At 48.9% G+C, this 21,016-nt stretch overlaps 1 protein-coding gene across 2 annotated transcripts in view; it reads right to left on the reverse strand.

Annotated features, from left to right (window-relative positions):
• Positions 1–20,774, reverse strand: part of PRKCB (protein kinase C beta) — a 1,135,405-nt gene extending 1,114,631 nt beyond the window's left edge. The window contains exons 1-2 of one of the 2 annotated variants that reach the window (XM_078664821.1): positions 20,503–20,741; positions 2,641–2,672 (exon numbers count right to left, since the gene is read on the reverse strand). In XM_078664821.1, coding sequence (XP_078520947.1) covers positions 2,641–2,672; positions 20,503–20,687 — 217 coding nt within the window. In that variant the 5' untranslated portion in view covers positions 20,688–20,741. Of the gene's footprint in view, positions 1–2,640; positions 2,673–20,502 lie in introns of both variants that reach the window. The other variant, XM_078664820.1, reaches the window with a different exon arrangement.
• Positions 20,775–21,016: the final 242 nt, after the last annotated feature.

Below are 21,016 nucleotides of genomic sequence, written 5' to 3' on the forward strand. Positions count from 1 at the left end.
ACCTCGGGCGGGGTATGTTCGGCGTCAAGGGCACATGGGGGCGGGGAGGCAAACTGCACACCGAAGAGCTCACTCACAGCCCTACAAGGAAAGCCAAAGAAGGAGCCTAGAGCGAGCAGGGTGCCCTGAGCAGAGGTCACCGTGTGCAAGGGACCCCGGTGGACCCTGTTCACTGCACACTCGCAGCAGAGCACACGGAGTGTCAGAGGCACAGCTGAAGGACACCATCGGCGCGCACATCGCGTTTCAGATCGCAGGAAATATAAAATAAAGGATTGAGAGCGATTTTCTCTCTAACCTTCCCTCCGCTTCAACTTACCGACTTGGATGGTAGATTGGGGTTATCCGCTCCACTACTGGTCATTTGAAAAAGCTCCTGGGATTTCTGTCAGATTACACGTCTACGGCAGTGTCCGTCTCTACTTCCATATTCTCACTTGAACTGGTCAAGGCCCCCACCGGGTCGGAAGTATCACCGGCAGAGCGACCTTCGACATATACGCAGTCATTTTTGAGCCCTGAAGATTCGCGTAAGCGATGAAACACGTGTCGGCTGGCTGCTGTGAAGTACATGAAAATTAAAGAACGGACGACTACCTTTTGTATTTTGGATACGACTGTTTTTCTGCAGCTTTACCTTTATTTCTTGTTGCATCCCTAACTACCTACGTTTACTTGGATATCATATGTGTGTGCATAGGGTTTGCTTTTCCTTGAAGGACATGGAAAGGCCTGAGCTCCGAGCAGGTGTTGAGCACCAGATACAACAGGGCACACCTAACGGCACACCTGCAGCACTGCACATCAAGACGTTCACTGACAGCACCAGGGATCAACTCCTTCCCCCCCCCCCACCCCCCACCCCCCACCTCCTACCCCACCGCACCCTCAGGGCGTGCATGCCCGCAGCAGCTCACAGGGTAGAAGCGGAGGGTCGAGGAAGGCACTCACAGCAGCGTTGGGGTGTGCATGCTCCGCGGCACCCACAGGTACCACCCACTAGAAGCAGTAGCGCATCCTGGATTCAGCACTTAATTTGTACCGGTTCTTGGTGGTGTGGGCTCCGACACTTGGTAATGGGGACCAATAGGTAATTTTCATCAGACTGTCCCAGAGCAAGAGAGAGAAAAAGGCAGGAAGAGAAAGATAGGGAAACACAACGTACCATATGTATTTGTAAAGCGCAAGTTCACCCGTGTGCATCCTAGCGCTGAATAACACATGTTTATTGTTACTTAACTCAAAGGTACTCGTTTTATCAACCTCAGAAGGATAAAAGGCCGAGTGGTCCCGCCGGGATTTGAACCTGTGACCATATGGTCAAACACAGGCCCCTACAGTGGACGCATAAGTCCACTAAGTGACCACACCCGGCTGCAAGAGTGAAAAACAGGTAGGAACAAGGATGAAAAAGAACTGTTATATCTAAGGTTTTTACCTTACATCTTCCCTGTTTCTCTGCCTCTGCTGTTCAGCCAGTGTGAGTGGAATGTTAGTGTGAATGTGATGTCATTGGAATGTTTGTTATGCTGTGAGTGGACTGTCAGTTGGATCCTGGGCTGAGCAGCAGAGAGGATGCTCCTGGTGGGGTTTTGATTACATATATACTGGAAAACCTATCTAACCATCTAAGAAGAATAAACTTATCATCTGTAACCTATCCAAGTGTTCTGGAATTCCTTACAAGGATGTAACATAAATTTGGCGACGAGGTGGATCAAAACTACACGTGAGGACCTTCTTCAAGCTTCTAAAGGACCTTTTTCAAGCTTCTTAAAGGTACTTTTATTCAAGATTTTACTCAAAACAAATCTACTTAAGGAATTTACGCCCTTCCGCCCCACCAGTGTCCATATTTCACCGGACAGCCCATGGACAAGGCGTACGTTTCTTGTAACCTGCTTCTTCCTACCTACTTACTGATGCCTGCTTCAAACAAGACATATGCTTCCTGCTGCTTTCTGCCTGATCTCTACTACCTGATTTCGCTGCCTGCTTCTGACAGGACCTTTGTTACCTACTGCCACGTTTCTTGCTGCATTGACACCCTACTGCTTTTGAAGTGTGGCCCGGCGGTATCTACAAAGACTGGCACTACATCTAAGGACCCATTTACTGAGCAATGTATTGATCGGAACTACAGTAGGCCAACTGCTTCATCACACAAGTATTACTATGCGGTGTACAATGACTGTTTGAATTTGCTGCTGACTGCTTCTGGTTCATCTACTTCGAGTCAGGAGTCAAACTAGTAAGTGCATCTTCGTTTCTATAACAAGAACCTACCGTAGGGAGGTAAACAGACACGAAGTGAAGTGCAGGGTGGCAGAAGAAAGAGGCAGGAGGTGGAATCAAGACTCAGCAACTATGGTGTCCAGCAACCTCACCAATCAGCAGCAGACCACCCCCACCCCCCGCCCCCGCACACGTATGATTTGTGTTTTATAACTTAAATACTGACTGAGTTCTCACTTCTTGAGAGAGCCTCACAGCACCTCTCCAAACACAGCAATAGGATGCTATCCGCCAGAAGCAACCGACAAACTACCCACCACAACTACCAATCACATGTAACTCAGAGCACATCAGCCTCCAGGGAGCATGAAAATCAGTACAACAAGCTCGACGGGCCACTCTTACCTTGACACTGGAATCCCTGCTTTCCAAATCCCCTGCAACAAAAGAAATATGGAGATGTTTAGAGATTTAGTAGCCCCCCCAGATCTGAGCCATCCCAACCACCCCTGCGCACACTGATCAACCACTTAAATACCCCAGCATCTCAGCCACCAACCTAACGCAGCAATAGACACCCTGTGTCCCCAGGTACCCATCATGTCAGAACTGCACTCTCAAATTCAACCCACAAATCACCGAAACGCACAATGCCACCCACCAAAACATTCAAGCACAGGCACTTTGTGCACAACAAACACAGCTGCATTGTTACTGCCAGAACCACAAACGTGCAAGCAATGTGTGCTGAATGCACCACATGTATACATCACTGTACACTGGCAGCCGTGAGAGGATGACAATAATGTATACAGTCAGTGGTGCACATCATCAAATGCCATCTGCGGCCGGCTCCACAAATATGGGAATACAACTTAATTAAAGTTTATTTGCATAGTTAATAAACATCACTGTATACAGTTGCTAAAAAAACAAACAATTTCTTATGTGTTCATTTAAGATACAGAGAAAAAACCTTTTCTTTGGTAAGGTAGCCATCAATTACAAATTTTAGCCATTTGAACGGTTGTAAAAATCCCTTTCGAATACACTCATTTGTGGTCACAAAGGTAAAACATAAAAACCGTTTCAGAACTGTAAAATCACCTATTTAAAAGTCTCCACAGGTTAGTTTGATTGTGTGTAGAAATGTAGGTGCCCTCAAGCCCCGATTGCCCATGTGGCACCTTCCCAGTGGTCTGCAAAGGATAGTTTTAATCTTTGATTGAACTTCCTATTAAGTGTTGTAGCGCGCACTGAATGAGTGCCAATATAAAGTGCGAGTGACTTATGCCGAACAACGTTCTTAAGAGGAGCCTGTCCTTTGGTGTTCATTGGCCCAGATCTTAGCATAACTTTGCTCGTTCACGGATAAAGTGCGAGTGTCTTGCGGCTTCGTTGGCCCTCTAGAAGCGAACTACGTTCTTACGCTCCTCCATTGGCCCAGATCTTAGCCTGAGATTGTTCGTTCACGGGTAAAGTGCAAGTGACTTGTGCAAGCCCGTGTTCTTTAAAAAGTAGCCAGTCCCTGCTGCTTCGTTGGCCTTCTAAAATCAAGGTATAAAGTGCAGGTGAGTTGTGCTGGTGGATGCTCCTGAGACACCTGAGCTTGCACGCTCACGGGCGAAGTGCAAGTGACTTGTGCATATGTGAATACTGTAGACCCCCATCACTACATGTAAATAAATATTGAATAAGGCCAGAACCACAAACATCCAGCCAATGTACACTACCAGCATTGCAACGACCAGAGGCCTAAAAATGTACCCTGAAAGGGCCTCAAACACAACAACAATGTACACTACCAGCATTGCAGTGATTCAAGGCATTACATGTCCGAACAATGCACGCTGCAACGGTCTCAAACACCACAACAATGTAAACTACCAGCATTGCAGAGAGCCATGGTCATACATGTCCAAACAGTGAACACTGCAACGACCTCAAATACTGCAACAATGTACACTACCATCATTGCAGCGATCCAAGGCATTACATGTCCGAACAATGCACGCTGCAACGGTCTCAAACACCACAACAATGTAAACTACCAGCATTGCAGCGAGCCAAGGTCATACATGTCCAAACAGTGAACACTGCAACGACCTCAAATACTGCAACAATGTACACTACCATCATTGCAGCGATCCAAGGCCATACATGTCCAGTGTACGCTGCAACGACCTCAAATACCACAACAATGTACACTACCAGCATTGCAGCGAGCCAAGGCCATACATGTCCAGTGTACGCTGCAACAACCTGAAATACCGAAACAATGTACACTACCAGCATTGCAGCAATGCAAGGCCATACATGTCCAGTGTACGCTGCAGCAACCTGAAATACCGCAACAATGTACACTACCAGCATTGCAGCGATCCAAGCCATACATGTCCAGTGTACGCTGCACCAACCTGAAATACCTTAACAATGTACACTACCAGCATTGCAGCGATCCAAGGCCTTACACGTCCGAACAATGCACGCTGCAACCGTCTCAAACACCACAACAATGTACACTACCAGCATTGCAGCAATGCAAGGCCATACATGTCCAGTGTACGCTGCAGCAACCTGAAATACCGCAACAATGTACACTACCAGCATTGCAGCGATCCAAGCCATACATGTCCAGTGTACGCTGCACCAACCTGAAATACCTCAACAATGTACACTACCAGCATTGCAGCGATCCAAGGCCTTACACGTCCGAACAATGCACGCTGCAACGGTCTCAAACACCACAACAATGTACACTACCAGCATTGCAGCGATCCAAGGCCATACATGTCCAGTGTACGTTGCAACAACCTGAAATACCTCAACAATGTACACTACCAGCATTGCAGCGATCCAAGGCCATACATGTCCAGTGCACGTTGCAACAACCTGAAATACCTCAACAATGTACACTACCATCATTGCAGCGATCCAAGGCCATACATGTCCAGTGTACGCTGCAACAACCTCAAATACCACAACAATGTACACTACCAGCATTGCAGCGAGCCAAGGCCATACATGTCCAGTGTACGCTGCAACAACCTGAAATACCGAAACAATGTACACTACCAGCATTGCAGCAATGCAAGGCCATACATGTCCAGTGTACGCTGCAACAACCTGAAATACCGCAACAATGTACACTACCAGCATTGCAGCGATCCAAGCCATACATGTCCAGTGTACGCTGCAACAACCTGAAATACCTCAACAATGTACACTACCAGCATTGCAGCGATCCAAGGCCTTACACGTCCGAACAATGCACGCTGCAACGGTCTCAAACACCACAACAATGTACACTACCAGCATTGCAGCGATCCAAGGCCATACATGTCCAGTGTACGTTGCAACAACCTGAAATACCTCAACAATGTACACTACCAGCATTGCAGCGATCCAAGGCCATACATGTCCAGTGTACGTTGCAACAACCTGAAATACATCAACAATGTACACTACCAGCATTGCAGCGATCCAAGGCCTTACACGTCCGAACAATGCACGCTGCAACGGTCTCAAACACCACAACAATGTACACTACCAGCATTGCAGCGATCCAAGGCCATACATGTCCAGTGTATGTTGCAACAACCTGAAATACCGCAACAATGTACACTACCAGCATTGCAGCGATCCAAGGCCTTACACGTCCGAACAATGCACGCTGCAACGGTCTCAAACACCACAACAATGTACACTACCAGCATTGCAGCGATCCAAGGCCATACATGTCCAGTGTACGCTGCAACAACATGAAATACCGCAACAATGTACACTACCAGCATTGCAGCGATCCAAGGCCTTACACGTCCAAACAATGCACGCTGCAACGGTCTCAAACACCACAACAATGTACACTACCAGCATTGCAGCGATCCAAGGCCATACATGTCCAGTGTACGCTGCAACAACCTGAAATACCGCAACAATGTACACTACCAGCATTGCAGCGATCCAAGGCCTTACACGTCCGAACAATGCACGCTGCAACGTTCTCAAACACCACAACAATGTACACTACCAGCATTGCAGCGATCCAAGGCCATACATGTCCAGTGTACGCTGCAACAACCTGAAATACCGCAACAATGTACACTACCAGCATTGCAGCGATCCAAGGCCTTACACGTCCGAACAATGCACGCTGCAACGGTCTCAAACACCACAACAATGTACACTACCAGCATTGCAGCGATCCAAGGCCATACATGTCCAGTGTACGCTGCAACAACCTGAAATACCGCAACAATGTACACTACCAGCATTGCAGCGATCCAAGGCCATACATGTCCAGTGTACGCTGCAACAACCTGAAATACCGCAACAATGTACACTACCAGCATTGCAGCGATCCAAGGCCTTACACGTCCGAACAATGCACGCTGCAACGGTCTCAAACACCACAACAATGTACACTACCAGCATTGCAGCGATCCAAGGCCATACATGTCCAGTGTACGCTGCAACAACCTGAAATACCGCAACAATGTACACTACCAGCATTGCAGCGATCCAAGGCCATACATGTCCAGTGTACGCTGCAACAACCTGAAATACCGCAACAATGTACACTACCAGCATTGCAGCGATCCAAGGCCATACATGTCCAAACAATGTGCGTTCCAAGGGCCTCAAAAACCACAACAATACACTACAAGCATTGCAACGATCCAAGGGCGAACATGTTCAAACAATGCATGCTGAAGGGGCCGCAAACACAACAACAATGTACACTACCAGCATTGCAACGATCATAGGCCTTACATGTCCAATGTATGCTGTATGGGCATCAAATACCACAACAATGTATACTGACAGCACCACAAATATCTAACGGTCTGTAGTGACTGTGTCATACATATCCCAGCATAGCATACTTACATCAGCACAAACGTCTATGCACTGTATATTGGCAGAGCATCAAATAGAAAAACACTGTATACTCACAGCACCACAAATATCACTGCAGATGTAGCTGCTAGACCACAAACAAACACACACTCCATGTGCCAGTATCAAATACCATAGACAGCCGCCACTGCAAAGATACCAATAGAGTACGGACCCAGCCGTGCACATATCTAAATGTAGTGTACGGCCAGCACCGATGACATCCAGACACTTTATACTACCAGCATTGCTAATATTGCATAGTGCCTGCACGAGAGACTTCGAGGCAGTGTATGCTATCAGCATTACAAATATTGTATACTGCCTCCTCTGAAGGTATCCAGACACCGTATACTACCAGCATTACAAATATTGTGCACTGCCTGCATCAGAGACATCCAGTCACTGTATAATTCAAGTGTTATATACTACCAGTATTACAAATATTGTATACTGCCTCCTCTGAAGGTATCCAGACACCGTATACTACCAGCATTACAAATATTGTGCACTGCCTGCATCAGAGACATCCAGTCACTGTATAATTCAAGTGTTATATACTACCAGTATTACAAATATTGTATACTGCCTCCTCTGAAGGTATCCAGACACCGTATACTACCAGCATTACAAATATTGTGCACTGCCTGCATCAGAGACATCCAGTCACTGTATAATTCAAGTGTTATATACTACCAGTATTACAAATATTGTATACTGCCTCCTCTGAAGGTATCCAGACACCGTATACTACCAGCATTACAAATATTGTGCACTGCCTGCATCAGAGACATCCAGTCACTGTATATTTCCAGCATTAAAAAAATTGCATACAGCCTGCACCGCAGACATCCAAGTGCTATATACTACCAGTATTACAAATATTGTATACTGCATGCACCAGAAACATCAGCATTACATCCAGCCGCTGAGTACTACCAGCATTAGAAATATTGTATACTACCTGCATCGCAGGCATCCAGTCGCTGTATACTCCCAGCATTACAAGTAATGTATACTGCCTGCATCAGAAACATCCAGTCGCTGTATACAACCAGCATTACTAATATTGCAAACTGCCTGCACAACAGACATCCAGATACTGTATGCTACCAGCATTATAATTATTATATAGTGCATGCACCAGAGACATCCAGTCACTGTATACTACCAGCATTACAAACATTGTATACCGCCGGCACCAGAGACATCCAGGCGCTATATATATTCAGTATTTTAAATATTGTATACTGCCTGCATCGCAGATATCCACTCACTGTGAAGTATACGCATTACAAATATTGTATACTGCCTTCACCAGAGACATCCAGATGTTGCATACTACCACCATTATAAATATTGTATACTGCCTCCACTGAAGATATCCAGACACCGTATACTACCAGCATTATACATATGGTATAGTACCTGCATCACAGGCATCCAGTCACTGTATACTATCAGCATTTCAAATAATGTATAGTGCCTGCACCAGAGACATCAAGACACTGTATACTCCCAGCATTACAGATATTGTATACTGCCTCCTCTGAAGGTAGCCAGACGCTGTATACTACCAGTGTTACAAATATTGTATAGTGCCTGCAACAGAGACATCATTTCGGTGTATACTACCAGCATTTAATGCAGACACTGTATACTACCAGCAATACAAATATTGTATACTACCAGGGACGCAAATACTGCAGCACTGCATGCTCTAAGCAGCATTTACAGGCAGACCAAATATTGCCGCAGTTTATGCTGTCCATGCCCTCTAAAGTCCCAGCACTGCATACAGCTGAGCCACCAGCAGCCAGCACTGCACACAGCTGAGCCACCAGCAGCCAGCACTGCACACAGCTAAGCCACCAGCAGCCAGCACTGCACGCTGCTGAGCCACCAGCAGCCAGCACTGCACACAGATGAGCCAGCAGCACTGCACACTGCTGACCCACCAGCAGCCATCACTGCACACAGCCGAGCCACAATCAGCCAGCACTTCACACAGCTGAACCGTCCATCATCCCCTTTTGTACCGCTTTGTTCGCCCTAAATTGGCAGGGTATGCTCAGACGTGAGTCCCTTGCTCACTTGGCCACTGGATTCAAGATAGCCTGGCTGATGAGGATTATGAATCCGAAACCGGTCCCAGGATGCTTGTTTCCGGTCCATGGAAGACATGGCTTGGCAGTTCAGGCTGGACTGTTCCCATGAGGCACAGGGTCAGACTGATTTGCATATAGCCATGTCTGAAATGGGGTGGCTGAGTGGGCTAAAGAATGTTGATGGATTAAACCCAGATCAGTTGACTGGGGGTGAGTGTTTGATTTGCTCAAACGCTCCGTCCATCATCCCCTTTTGTATCGCTTTGTTCGCCCTAAGTGTGGCAGGGTATGCTCAGACGTGAGTCCCTTGCTCACTTGGCCACTGGATTCAAGATAGCCTGGCTGATGAGGATTATGAATCCGAAACCGGTCCCAGGATGCTTGTTTCCGGTCCATGGAAGACATGGCTTGGCAGTTCGGGCTGAACTGTTCCCATGAGGCACAGGGTCAGACTGATTTGCATATAGCCATGTCTGAAATGGGGTGGCTGAGTGGGCTAAAGAATGGTGATGGATTAAACCCAGATCAGTTGACTGGGGGTGAGTGTTTGATTTGCTCAAACGCTCCGTCCATCATCCCCTTTTGTATCGCTTTGAGCCACCAGCAGCCAGCACTGCACACAGCTGACCCACCAGCAGCCAACACTTCACACAGCTGAGCCGCCAGCATTGCATGCTGCTGAGCCACCAGCAGCCAGCACTGCACGCTGCTGAGCCACCAGCAGCCAGGACTGCACACAGCTGAGCCACCAGCAGCCAGCACTGCACACAGCTAAGCCACCAGCAGCCAGCACTGCACGCTGCTGAGCCACCAGCAGCCAGCACTGCACACAGCTGAGCCAGCAGCACTGCACACTGCTGACCCACCAGCAGCCAGCACTGCACACAGCCGAGCCACAATCAGCCAGCACTTCACACAGCTGAACCACCAGCAGTCAGCACTGCACACAGCTGAGCCACCAGCACTGCACACTGCTGAGCCACTAGCAGCCAGCACTGCACGCTGCTGAACCACCAGCAGTAAGCACTGCACACTGCCAGAAGAAATGTCCAGCCAGAGGACATATCTGGCACCACAGACATTCCAGCTGTGCACGAGTCCAGTTCGACAAATATAAAATCGCTATTGTAGAAAACACCACAAAAACCACTGGTGCCCCATATGCCCTGGCACGGCGCACTGACAGCGGTGAACATTCACTCACTGCACCCTCCCAGCCAGCTGCTGACCCAGCACTGCGGCCAGTCAGCCACCCAAACAGGCTGCACCCTCCAGACGAAGGGGACAACTCAGAACTTCAAAGCTTTGTTCTGTCAGGTCCAAAAGTCCCACCGCACTGCAGGCATCACAGAGATCCAAACACTGCACACTGCCAGATCCACACAAATCTGTACAGCGAGCTGGCAGTTTCACAAGTATGAAACCACTGTCTACTCTCAGACCCAGGGATATCCCAGCACTGCAAGCTGCCGGTTTTAAAAGCGTCTAAGCACTATCTACTAACTGATGCACAAATGCCACAGCACTGTAAGCTGCCAGTTTCACTAGTATTTAAGCACTAAATACTGCCAGATCCACAACATTCCAGCACTGTAAGCTCCAAGTTCACAAGTATCTAAGCAATAAATACTGCCCGATCCACAAATATGACAGCAATGTGAGCTGCCAGTTTCACTAATATTTAAGCACTAAATACTGCCAGATCCACAAATATCCCAGCACTGTGCGCAGTCAGCTTGACAAGTATCTGATGCACAAATATCCCAGTACTGTGAGCGGCCAGTTTCACAAGTATCTAAGCAATAAATACTGCCCGATCGACAATATCCCAGCACTGTGAGCAGCCAGTTCACTAGTATTTACGCACTAAATACTGCCAGGTCCACAAATAAACCAGCACTGCGAGCTGCTAGTTTCACAAGTATTTAAGCACTAAATACTGCCAGATCCATAATATTCCAGCACTTTGAGCTGCCAGTTTCACTAGTATTTGCGCACTAAATACTGCCAGATCCACAAATATCCCAGCACTGCGAGCTGCTAGTTTCACAAGTGTTTAAGCACTTAATACTGCCAGATTCACAAATATCCAAGCACTGTAAGCTCCCAGTTCACAAGTATCTAAGCACTAAATACTGCCAGGTCCACAAATATCCCAGCACTACGAGCTGCCAGTTCACAAGTTTTTAAGCACTAAATACTGCCAGATCCACAAATATCCCAGCACTGTAACAGTCAGCTTCATAAGTATCTGATACACAATTATCCCAGCACTGCGAGCTGCCAGTTTACTAGTATTTAAGAACTAAATACTGCCAGATCCACAAATATCCCAGTACTGCAAGCTGCCAGTTTCACTAGTATTCAAGCACTAAATACTGCCCGATCCACAAACATCCCAGCACTGTACACAGTCAGCTTGACAAGTATCTGATGCACAAATATCCCTGTACTGTGAGCGGCCAGTTTCACAAATATTTAAGCACTAAATACTGCCAGATCCACAAATATCCAAGCACTGTAAGCTCCCAGTTCACAAGTATCTAAGCAATAAATACTGCCCGATCCACAATATCCCAGCACTGCGAGCAGCCAGTTCACTAGTATTTACGCACTAAATACTGCCAGATCCACAAATATACCAGCACTGCGAGCTACCAGTTTCACAAGTATTTAAGCACTAAATACTGCCAGATCTACAAACATCCCAGCACTGTAAACTTCCAGTTCACAAGTATCTAAGCACTAAATACTGCCAGATCCATAATATCCCAGCACTGTGAGCTGCCAGTTTCACTAGTATTTGCGCACTAAATACTGCCAGATCCAAAAATATCCCAGCACTGCGAGCAGCTAGTTTCACAAGTATTTAAGCTCTTATTACTGCCAGATTCACAAATATCCAAGCACTGTAAGCTCCCAGTTCACAAGTATCGAAGCACTGAATACTGCCTGATCCACAATATCCCAGCACTGTGAGCTGCCAGTTTTCCTAGTATTTACGCACTAAATACTGCCAGCTCCACAACTATCCCAGCACTGTAAACAGTCAGCTTGACAAGTATCTGATGCACAAATAGCCCTGTACTGTGAGCGGCCAGTTTCACAAGTATTTAAGCACTAAATATGGCCAGATCCACAAATATCCCAGCACTGTAAGCTCCATGTTCACCAGTATCTAAGCAATAAATACTGCCCGATCCACAATATCCCAGCACTGTGAACAGCCAGTTCACTAGTATTTACGCACTAAATACTGCCAGGTCCACAAATATACCAGCACTGCGAGCTACCAGTTTCACAAGTATTTAAGCACTAAATACTGCCAGATCCACAAACATCCCAGCACTGTAAGCTTCCAGTTCACAAGTATCTAAGCACTAAATACTGCCAGATCCATATTATTCCAGCACTTTGAGCTGCCAGTTTCACTAGTATTTGCGCACTAAATACTGCCAGATCCACAAATATGCCAGCACTGCGAGCAGCTAGTTTCACAAGTATTTAAGCACTTAATACTGCCAGATTCACAAATATCCAAGCACTGTAAGCTCCCAGTTCACAAGTATCCAAGCACTAAATACTGCCCGATCCACAATATCCCAGCACTGTGAGCAGCCAGTTCACTAGTATTTACGCACTAAATACTGCCAGGTCCACAAATATACCAGCACTGCGAGCTACCAGTTTCACAAGTATTTAAGCACTAAATACTGCCAGATCCACAAACATCCCAGCACTGTAAGCTTCCAGTTCACAAGTATCTAAGCACTAAATACTGCCAGATCCATATTATTCCAGCACTTTGAGCTGCCAGTTTCACTAGTATTTGCGCACTAAATACTGCCAGATCCACAAATATCCCAGCACTGCGAGCAGCTAGTTTCACAAGTATTTAAGCACGTATTACTGCCAGATTCACAAATATCCAAGCACTGTAAGCTCCCAGTTCACAAGTATCCAAGCACTAAATACTGCCCGATCCACAATATCCCAGCACTGTGAGCTGCCAGTTTCCCTAGTATTTACGCACTAAATACTGCCAGGTCCACAAATATCCCAGCACTGTAAACAGTCAGCTTGAAAAGTATCTGATGCACAAATATCCCTGTACTGTGAGCGGCTAGTTTCACAAGTATTTAAGCACTAACTACTGCCAGATCCACAAATATCCCAGCACTGTAAGCTCCAAGTTCACAAGTATCTAAGCAATAAATACTGCCCGATCCACAATATCCGAGCACTGTGAGCAGCCAGTTCACTAGTATTTATGCACTAAATACTGCCAGGTCCACAAATATACCAGCACTGCGAGCAGCTAGTTTCACAAGTATGTAAGCACTTAATACTGCCAGATTCACAAATATCCAAGCACTGTAAGCTCCCAGTTCACAAGTATTTAAGCACTAAATACTGCCCGATCCACAATATCCCAGCACTGTGAGCTGATGGTTTCCCTAGTATTTACGCACTAAATACTGCCAGGTCCACAAATATCCCAGCACTGCGAGCTGCCAGTTTCACAAGTATGTAAGCACTAAATACTACCAAATTCACAAATTTCCCAGCACTGTGAGCTGTCAGTTTCACAAGTATCTGATCCACAAATATTCCAGTACTGTGAGCTGCCAGTTTCACTAATATTTAAGCACTAAATACTGTCAGATTCACAAATATCTCAGCACGGTAAGCAGTCAGCTTCACAAGTATCTGATACACAAATATCCCAGTACTGTGAGCTGCAGGTTTCACTAGTGTTTAAGCACTAAATACTGCCAGATCCACAAATATCCCAGCATTGTAAACTGACAGTTTTACATGTATCTAAGCACTAAATACTACCAGTTTCACAGATTTCTCAGCACTGTAAACAGTCAGCCTCACAGGTATCAGTGCACTGCATTTGCCAGCTCCAAAAAAATACCAGTGCACTGCATGTGCCAGCTCCACAAATATGCATGCAATGCATGTGTCAGCTCCACAAATAGCCATGCACTGCAAACGTCAACTCCCCAAATATCCATGCACTGCATTTGCCAGCTCCACAAGTATCAGTGCACTGCATGTGCCAGCTCCACAAATATCAGTGCACTGCATGTGCCAGCTCCAAAAATATCCATGCACTGAATGTCAGATCCACAAATATCAGTGCACTGCATGTGTCAGCTCCACAAATACCCACGCACTGCATGGGCAAGCTTCAAAAAATACCAATCCACTGCATGTGCCAGCTCCACAAATATCCATGCACTGCATGTGCCAGCTCCACAAATATCCATGCACTGCATGTGCCAGCTCCAAAAAATACCAATGCACTGCATGTGCCAGCTCCACAAATATCCATGCACTGCATGTGCCAGCTCCACAAATATCCATGCACTGCATGTGCCAGCTCCACAAATATCCATGCACTGCATGTGCCAGCTCCACAAATATCCATGCACTGCATGTGCCAGCTCCACAAATATCCATGCACTGCACGTGCCAGCTCCACAAATATCCATGCACTGCATGTGCCAGCTCCACAAATATCCGTGCACTGCATGTGCCAGCTCCACAAATATCCGTGCACTGCATGTGTCAGCTCCACAAATATCCATGCACTGCATGTGTCAGCTCCACAAATATCCATGCACTGCATGTGCCAGCTCCACAAATATCCATGCACTGCATGTGCCAGCTCCACAAATATCCATGCACTGCATGTGCCAGCTCAACAAATATCCATGCACTGCATGTGCCAGCTCCACAAATATCCGAGCACTGCATGTGTCAGCTCCACAAATAGCCGTGCATTGCATGTGCCAGCTCCACAAATATCAGTGCACTGCATGTGCCAGCTCCAACAAATACCAATGCACTGCATGTGCTAGCTCCACAAATATCCATGCACTGCATGCGTCAGCTCCACAAATATCCATGCACTGCATGTATCAGCTCCACAAATATCCATGCACTGCATGTGTCAGCTCCACAAATATCCATCCATGCACTGCATGTGTCAGCTCCACAAATATCCATGCACTGCATGTGTCAGCTCCACAAATATCCATCCATGCACTGCATGTGTCAGCTCCACAAATATCCATGCACTGCATGTGTCAGCCCCACAAATATCAGTGCACTGCATGTGCCAGCTCCAACAAATACCAATGCACTGCATGTGCTAGCTCCACAAATATCCATGCACTGCATGTGTCAGCTCCACAAATATCCATGCACTGCATGTGTCAGCTCCACAAATATCAGTGCACTGCATGTGCCAGCTCCACAAATATCAGTGCACTGCATGTGTCAGCTCCACAAATATCCAAGCACTGCAAATGTCAGCTTCACAAATATCCATGCACTGCATGTCAGCTCCACAAATATCAGTGCACTGCATGTGCCAGCTCCACAAATATCAGGCACCACACGGGCCCAAAAATCCTCAGCACGGTTGCATATAAACCCTAACATGTAATGCTGCGCCATACCAGCCATGCAACATACTAACACCAATAACACATACTGTGCCATATTGCCCCACAACTGCACTATAGGACTAAACCCAACAGCCCAGCACTAAGCTCAGCTAAACCCATATACAAAAGCCGGGGTCAGAGGTCTCTATGAAAAACAAACTGTGTATCATATTTTTCCAACAGAATCCAGCACAACCAGCCCCAGCCTTACTCCAATCAAACCCACGACAGAAAACCACAATGACAAGTAAAACAGCAATGTAGATCGCAAATACTTCACCATAAAACACACAACACTGCAATCAAACACACACACCCATGCACCACACTTTATTACCTTATTACGCAATGCACCAACACACAAACAACAAAACACACTGCTCTCACCACACAATAACTCTTAAAGACAGCCAGCACCACACTCTACTAAACCCAAACCTTTAGCACTGTAACAATTTGAATTCTATACATTACCAACATCTAAACCACCCTGCCCTACATTAACCCCAAAACACCCCTGAATCGCATCATGCTAACCCCAAAGCCGGAATTCTGTCATCTATTAACTTCACTGACTCAGCACTATGCCATGCAAACCCACCAACAGCCCAGCACGCTAGCAACCCCCACTAACTCGGCATTGTACCATACAGGGCCCAAATAACTCAGCACGCACCTGTAACAACCCTCAAATTACCCATCTTTGCACATTAGCAAACCCCTATTACACAGCACTACACCATCTCATTCTAAATAACCCTACATAGCTCCACACCAACCCACAATGGACCTACAATGTGTCATACAACCCCACGATATCCCATCACTGCAGCAAACCAACAACGGAGTACTGCACCACTTCAATGCCCGAACACAGCACCCTCCAGTCCACAATCACGACACAGCACCCTCCAGGCCACACTCACCCGACACAGCACCCTCCAGCCCACACTCACCCGACACAGCCCCCTCCAGTCCACAATCACCCCACACAGCACCAAACCAATGCCAAATAACACACAGTACTGCACTGCTGCAACCCCTATAAGCATGCACCAATAACTTAGCGCTGTACCAGACTCGGTCCAGATAACTCAGCTTTGACCTATAGTAACTCCTAAATAACCCATGTTTGCACTGGGTCAACCCCCACATTCTAAATAGCCCTGCACTGCACCACAGGGCCCACAATGAACCTACATGTCACCATCTGACATTATACAATATCGCAGCGCTGCACCGACCTCTACTAGCCAAGCGGTGCAGCACATCAACCACCAGTAACTGACTACTGCATCAGCCTAATACCCCAACACAACACCTTCGAAGCCGCAATACCACAGCGCAGCACCATACCAACCCCAAATAACGCAGCACTGCACCGCGGCAACCCCCAATAATGGCGTACTGTGCCGTCCTAATACCCCGACACAGCACCATGCCACCCACAATACCACAGCCCTTCACTGTAGCAACCCCCAATAATTGAGTACTGTACGCGCCCAATGCCGCAGAACAGCGACCTCTCACCAATAATAACCCAGCACAGTACCATACCAAACCAAAATAACCCAACGTTACTCTATAGAAAACCCCAATACCCAACCACTACACCACAGCAGCCCCAATAACTTAGTAATGCACCATCCTAGTACCACAGCACAGCACCATCCAGCCGTCAATACCAATGCCTAGCACTATGCTAACCCCAAATAGCCCAGCACCATCCTAACCCCAAATAACCCAGCACTGAACAACAGCAACCCCCAATAACTGGGTACCACACCTGCCCAATACCCCAAAACAGCACCCTCTCACCAATAATAATCCATCACAATACCATACCAACCCAAAATAACACAACGTTACTCTACAGAAACCCCCAATAACCAAACACTACACAACAGCAGCCCTAATAACTGAGTAATGCACCATCCTAGTACCCCAACACAGCACCATCCAGCCCTAAATAACACAGCCCAGCATCATACCAACCACAAATAGCCCAGCACTGCACAGCAGCAACCTCCAATAACCAATCTCTGCACAGCAGCCACCTCCAATAACTGGGTAAGGAACCCCCCCTCCCCCCACGACCCCAGAACAGCGCCCTTGCACCAATAATAACCCAGCACAGTACCAGATCAACCCTAAATACCCCAGCACTGCTCTATAGCAACCCCTTATGAGCAATCACCAATAACCCAGCACTGCCCCATAGCACTGTCCGATAATTCAGCACTACAGTGCAGGAGCCTTCTCTCCTCCAAACACCGCAGCACTGCACGCTGAGGGGCCAGCACGGCAACAGCCTCTCACTCACAGCAGCTGCTGACTCCGGGTGGGCAGAGGGTGAGGTGCCCAGTGGGCTCTCGTCCGATCTAAAAGTGCCTGGACAAAGACTGTATCTACTCACCCCTTTCTGCTTAAAACCTGTTAAAACAGCATGTGAATTTGTAAAGGTGAAAGTTCACCCAGAAGAGTATCTTGGCGCTGAATAACATGTTATTGTTACCGAAATTCAGTGGTACTGTTATCGACCTCAGAAGGATGAAAGGACCAGCCAGGTTTTGAACCTGTGACCATGAGATCGAACACAGGCCCCAACAGAGGACGCATTCGACCACTAAGGCACCAGACCCAGCACGATGCTTAAAGCTCTTTAGTAAAGAGCCCCCTGCAGGGGGTGGGGGCTTGGACCATTGGAATCAGAGAGGCAAATAGTCAACCAGTTCCCAATATCTGCCACTATTTGTTTACCTCGGCTCGTTCCCTCGTTAATATGGGTACGGTGCCACCATGTCCTCCACCCCGGTGAGTGGGTATAGATGTCCTTATCAACACACAAGAGAGGGAACCATTAGACACCGGTCTACTGGCCCCATCTCCTCGCCATCCTGTCCCCGGCCTCGGTGGGCACTCTCGAGGCCCGTATATAGCGCCTGCACTCTCCCCCCAGTGCAGCGCCAAAAGCAAGTTTTACACACACCCACGGAGCCTCCTTCTCTGGCTCGGGTGCTCTGAGGTAAATGACACCGCCCCGGGCCTGACCTGGTGAGCGAGGGCTCCCCAGCCGGCGCCCTGCCGCCCTCGGGCTGCTGCGCTCTCCAGGAACGCTCGGCTGGCACTGCCAGGGGTTCCCCTCGCCCCATGGCCGCTTTAATGCGCAGCTTCTCAGGAGCGCCCTCCCACGCTGCGTCCCCCAGATGAAATGCGCCAAATTATCTTCCACGCGCTCCCACTAGAGGGGCTTTGCCCCACCAGAACCTGGCCTCTCGGCGATTCTTTAACCTCCACCGTTTCCATTGACTGGCTGCCCATCCATGTACAAAACAAGCGCCGGCTACCTCTTTCCAGGCGCTCCCTGCCCCACAACCACCAAGGCTGAGCAGGGTCTGAGTAATAAGTGGTGGGTGGTGTTCCCCGAGCCCCCCCCCCCCTCTATCCCTGCACCCACATGGTTCCCAGAATGTGAAATGGCAGCAGCGGGTTGGTGGTGTTCACTAGGGGCCTCCCCCTGTCCCTCCAGGGTCTGACACCTGGAATTCGGGGCAGTCACTGCAGGTGCACATCTGCACTAACCCCCGGGGCGGCCACACACTTCCTGTCCCGGTGACGCCCTCAGTGCACCCTCCTGCAACCCCCTAAACCAGGGTTATCACCATAGGAAGTCAGTGAAGTAGGTGCAATGGGTGACCCCCTCACACCCGCCTCCAGCACCCCAATATTCTCATCATATGACGTCGCTGCAGTGACTTCAGAAGCTTCACTCTGGATACCCCTCCTGCCTCTGCACCCCCAGGGTTCTCACCATAGGAAGTCAGTGCAGTAGGTGCAATGGGTGACCCCCTCACACCCGCCTCCTGCACCCCAATATTCTCATCATATGAAGTCGCTACAGTGACTGCAGAAGCTCTACATCTGGATACCCCTCCTGCCTCTGCACCCCCAGGGTTCTCACCATAGGAAGTCAGTGTAGTGGGTGCAATGGGTAACACCCTCACACACACACACACCCGCCTCCAGTCACCCGCCCCTGCACCCCAAAGTTCTCATCCTATGAAGTCGGTGCAGGAGGAGCACATCTGGCGCCCCCTTCCGCCCCTGAACCCCCCAGGGTTCTCACCATAAGAAGGCAGTGTAGTGGGTGCAACGGGTAACCCCCCCCCCCCCACCCGCCTCCAGCCACCCACCCCTGTACCCCCAAGGTTCTCATCATATGAAGTTGGTGCAGGGACTTCAGAAGGTCCATCTCTGGCGCCCCCTCCCGTCCCTGCACCCCCACAGCAAGTCAGTGTAGTAGAAGAAATTGGTACACCCCATGCACCCCCAAATCCCCCTCAAGTCAACAGCCCCTTGTACCCCAAAAATCTCATTATATGAAGTCAGAGGTTTGACTGCAATGGGTAGGCTGCACCCCTTGACACCCCCCCCCCCCCCGCACCCTTAAGGCTCACCAAATTACCCACCATTAAATAAATAAATAATAGAAAGTCAGTGCAATGGCTGCAAAAGGTAGGGTGCACCCCGGAACCTACCACAACTGTCCCCGCACCCTGCATGCCAGGGTCCCGCACCCTATGATGCCAAGGCTGAAGGTGGCACCGTGGCAGGGGTCCCCCCGCCCCTCACCCCCGGGGTTCTTACCATATGAAGTCAGTGCAATGGCTGCAAAAGGTAGGGTGCACCCCGGAACCTGACACAACTGTCCCCGCCCCCTGCATGCCAGGGTTCCCGCCATATGATGCCGTGGCTGCAGGTGGCAGGGTCCCCCCCTGCACCCCCGGGGCTCTTACCATATGAAGTCGGTGCAGTGGCTGCAGAAGGTGGGCTGCTTGAAGAAGCGCGCGGTGAATTTGTGCTCCTTCACCTCGTGCACGTTCTTCTGCCGCAGCGCGCCCTGCCGGGCGAAGCGCACCGGCTCCTGCTCGGGGCTCTGCCCGGGCTCCGGGGTGGAGGCGACGCTGCTGGGCTCGGCCATGTCCGGGAGCTGCAGCCTCCGCCGCCCGAGAGAGAGCGCTCACTGCCCGGGTCCAGGGGGCGCGGGGCTGCGGGACCCGGGGCACGCCCCCTGCCGGCGGAGGACCGCCCAGAAGAATGCACAGCTCCAACCTTTCCGCCTATCACGGGGCCTCCCGGGCCCGGCGATCTGCATAGCCACGCCCCTGTGATTCACAGAGCAGTGCGGAAGAGCAGGGCTCGAGACGCCCGCCCCCACGCAACAGTATAGCCGCGAAGACACGCCCCCTTTGCTGAAGTGGGCGCGAGGGAGCGCGTGCAGCCACGCCCCCTTTTCTGATAACATCTTCT

Source organism: Lissotriton helveticus, chromosome 10 (genome assembly GCF_964261635.1).
Source record: "Lissotriton helveticus chromosome 10, aLisHel1.1, whole genome shotgun sequence".
NCBI classification, from domain to species: domain Eukaryota; kingdom Metazoa; phylum Chordata; class Amphibia; order Caudata; family Salamandridae; genus Lissotriton; species Lissotriton helveticus.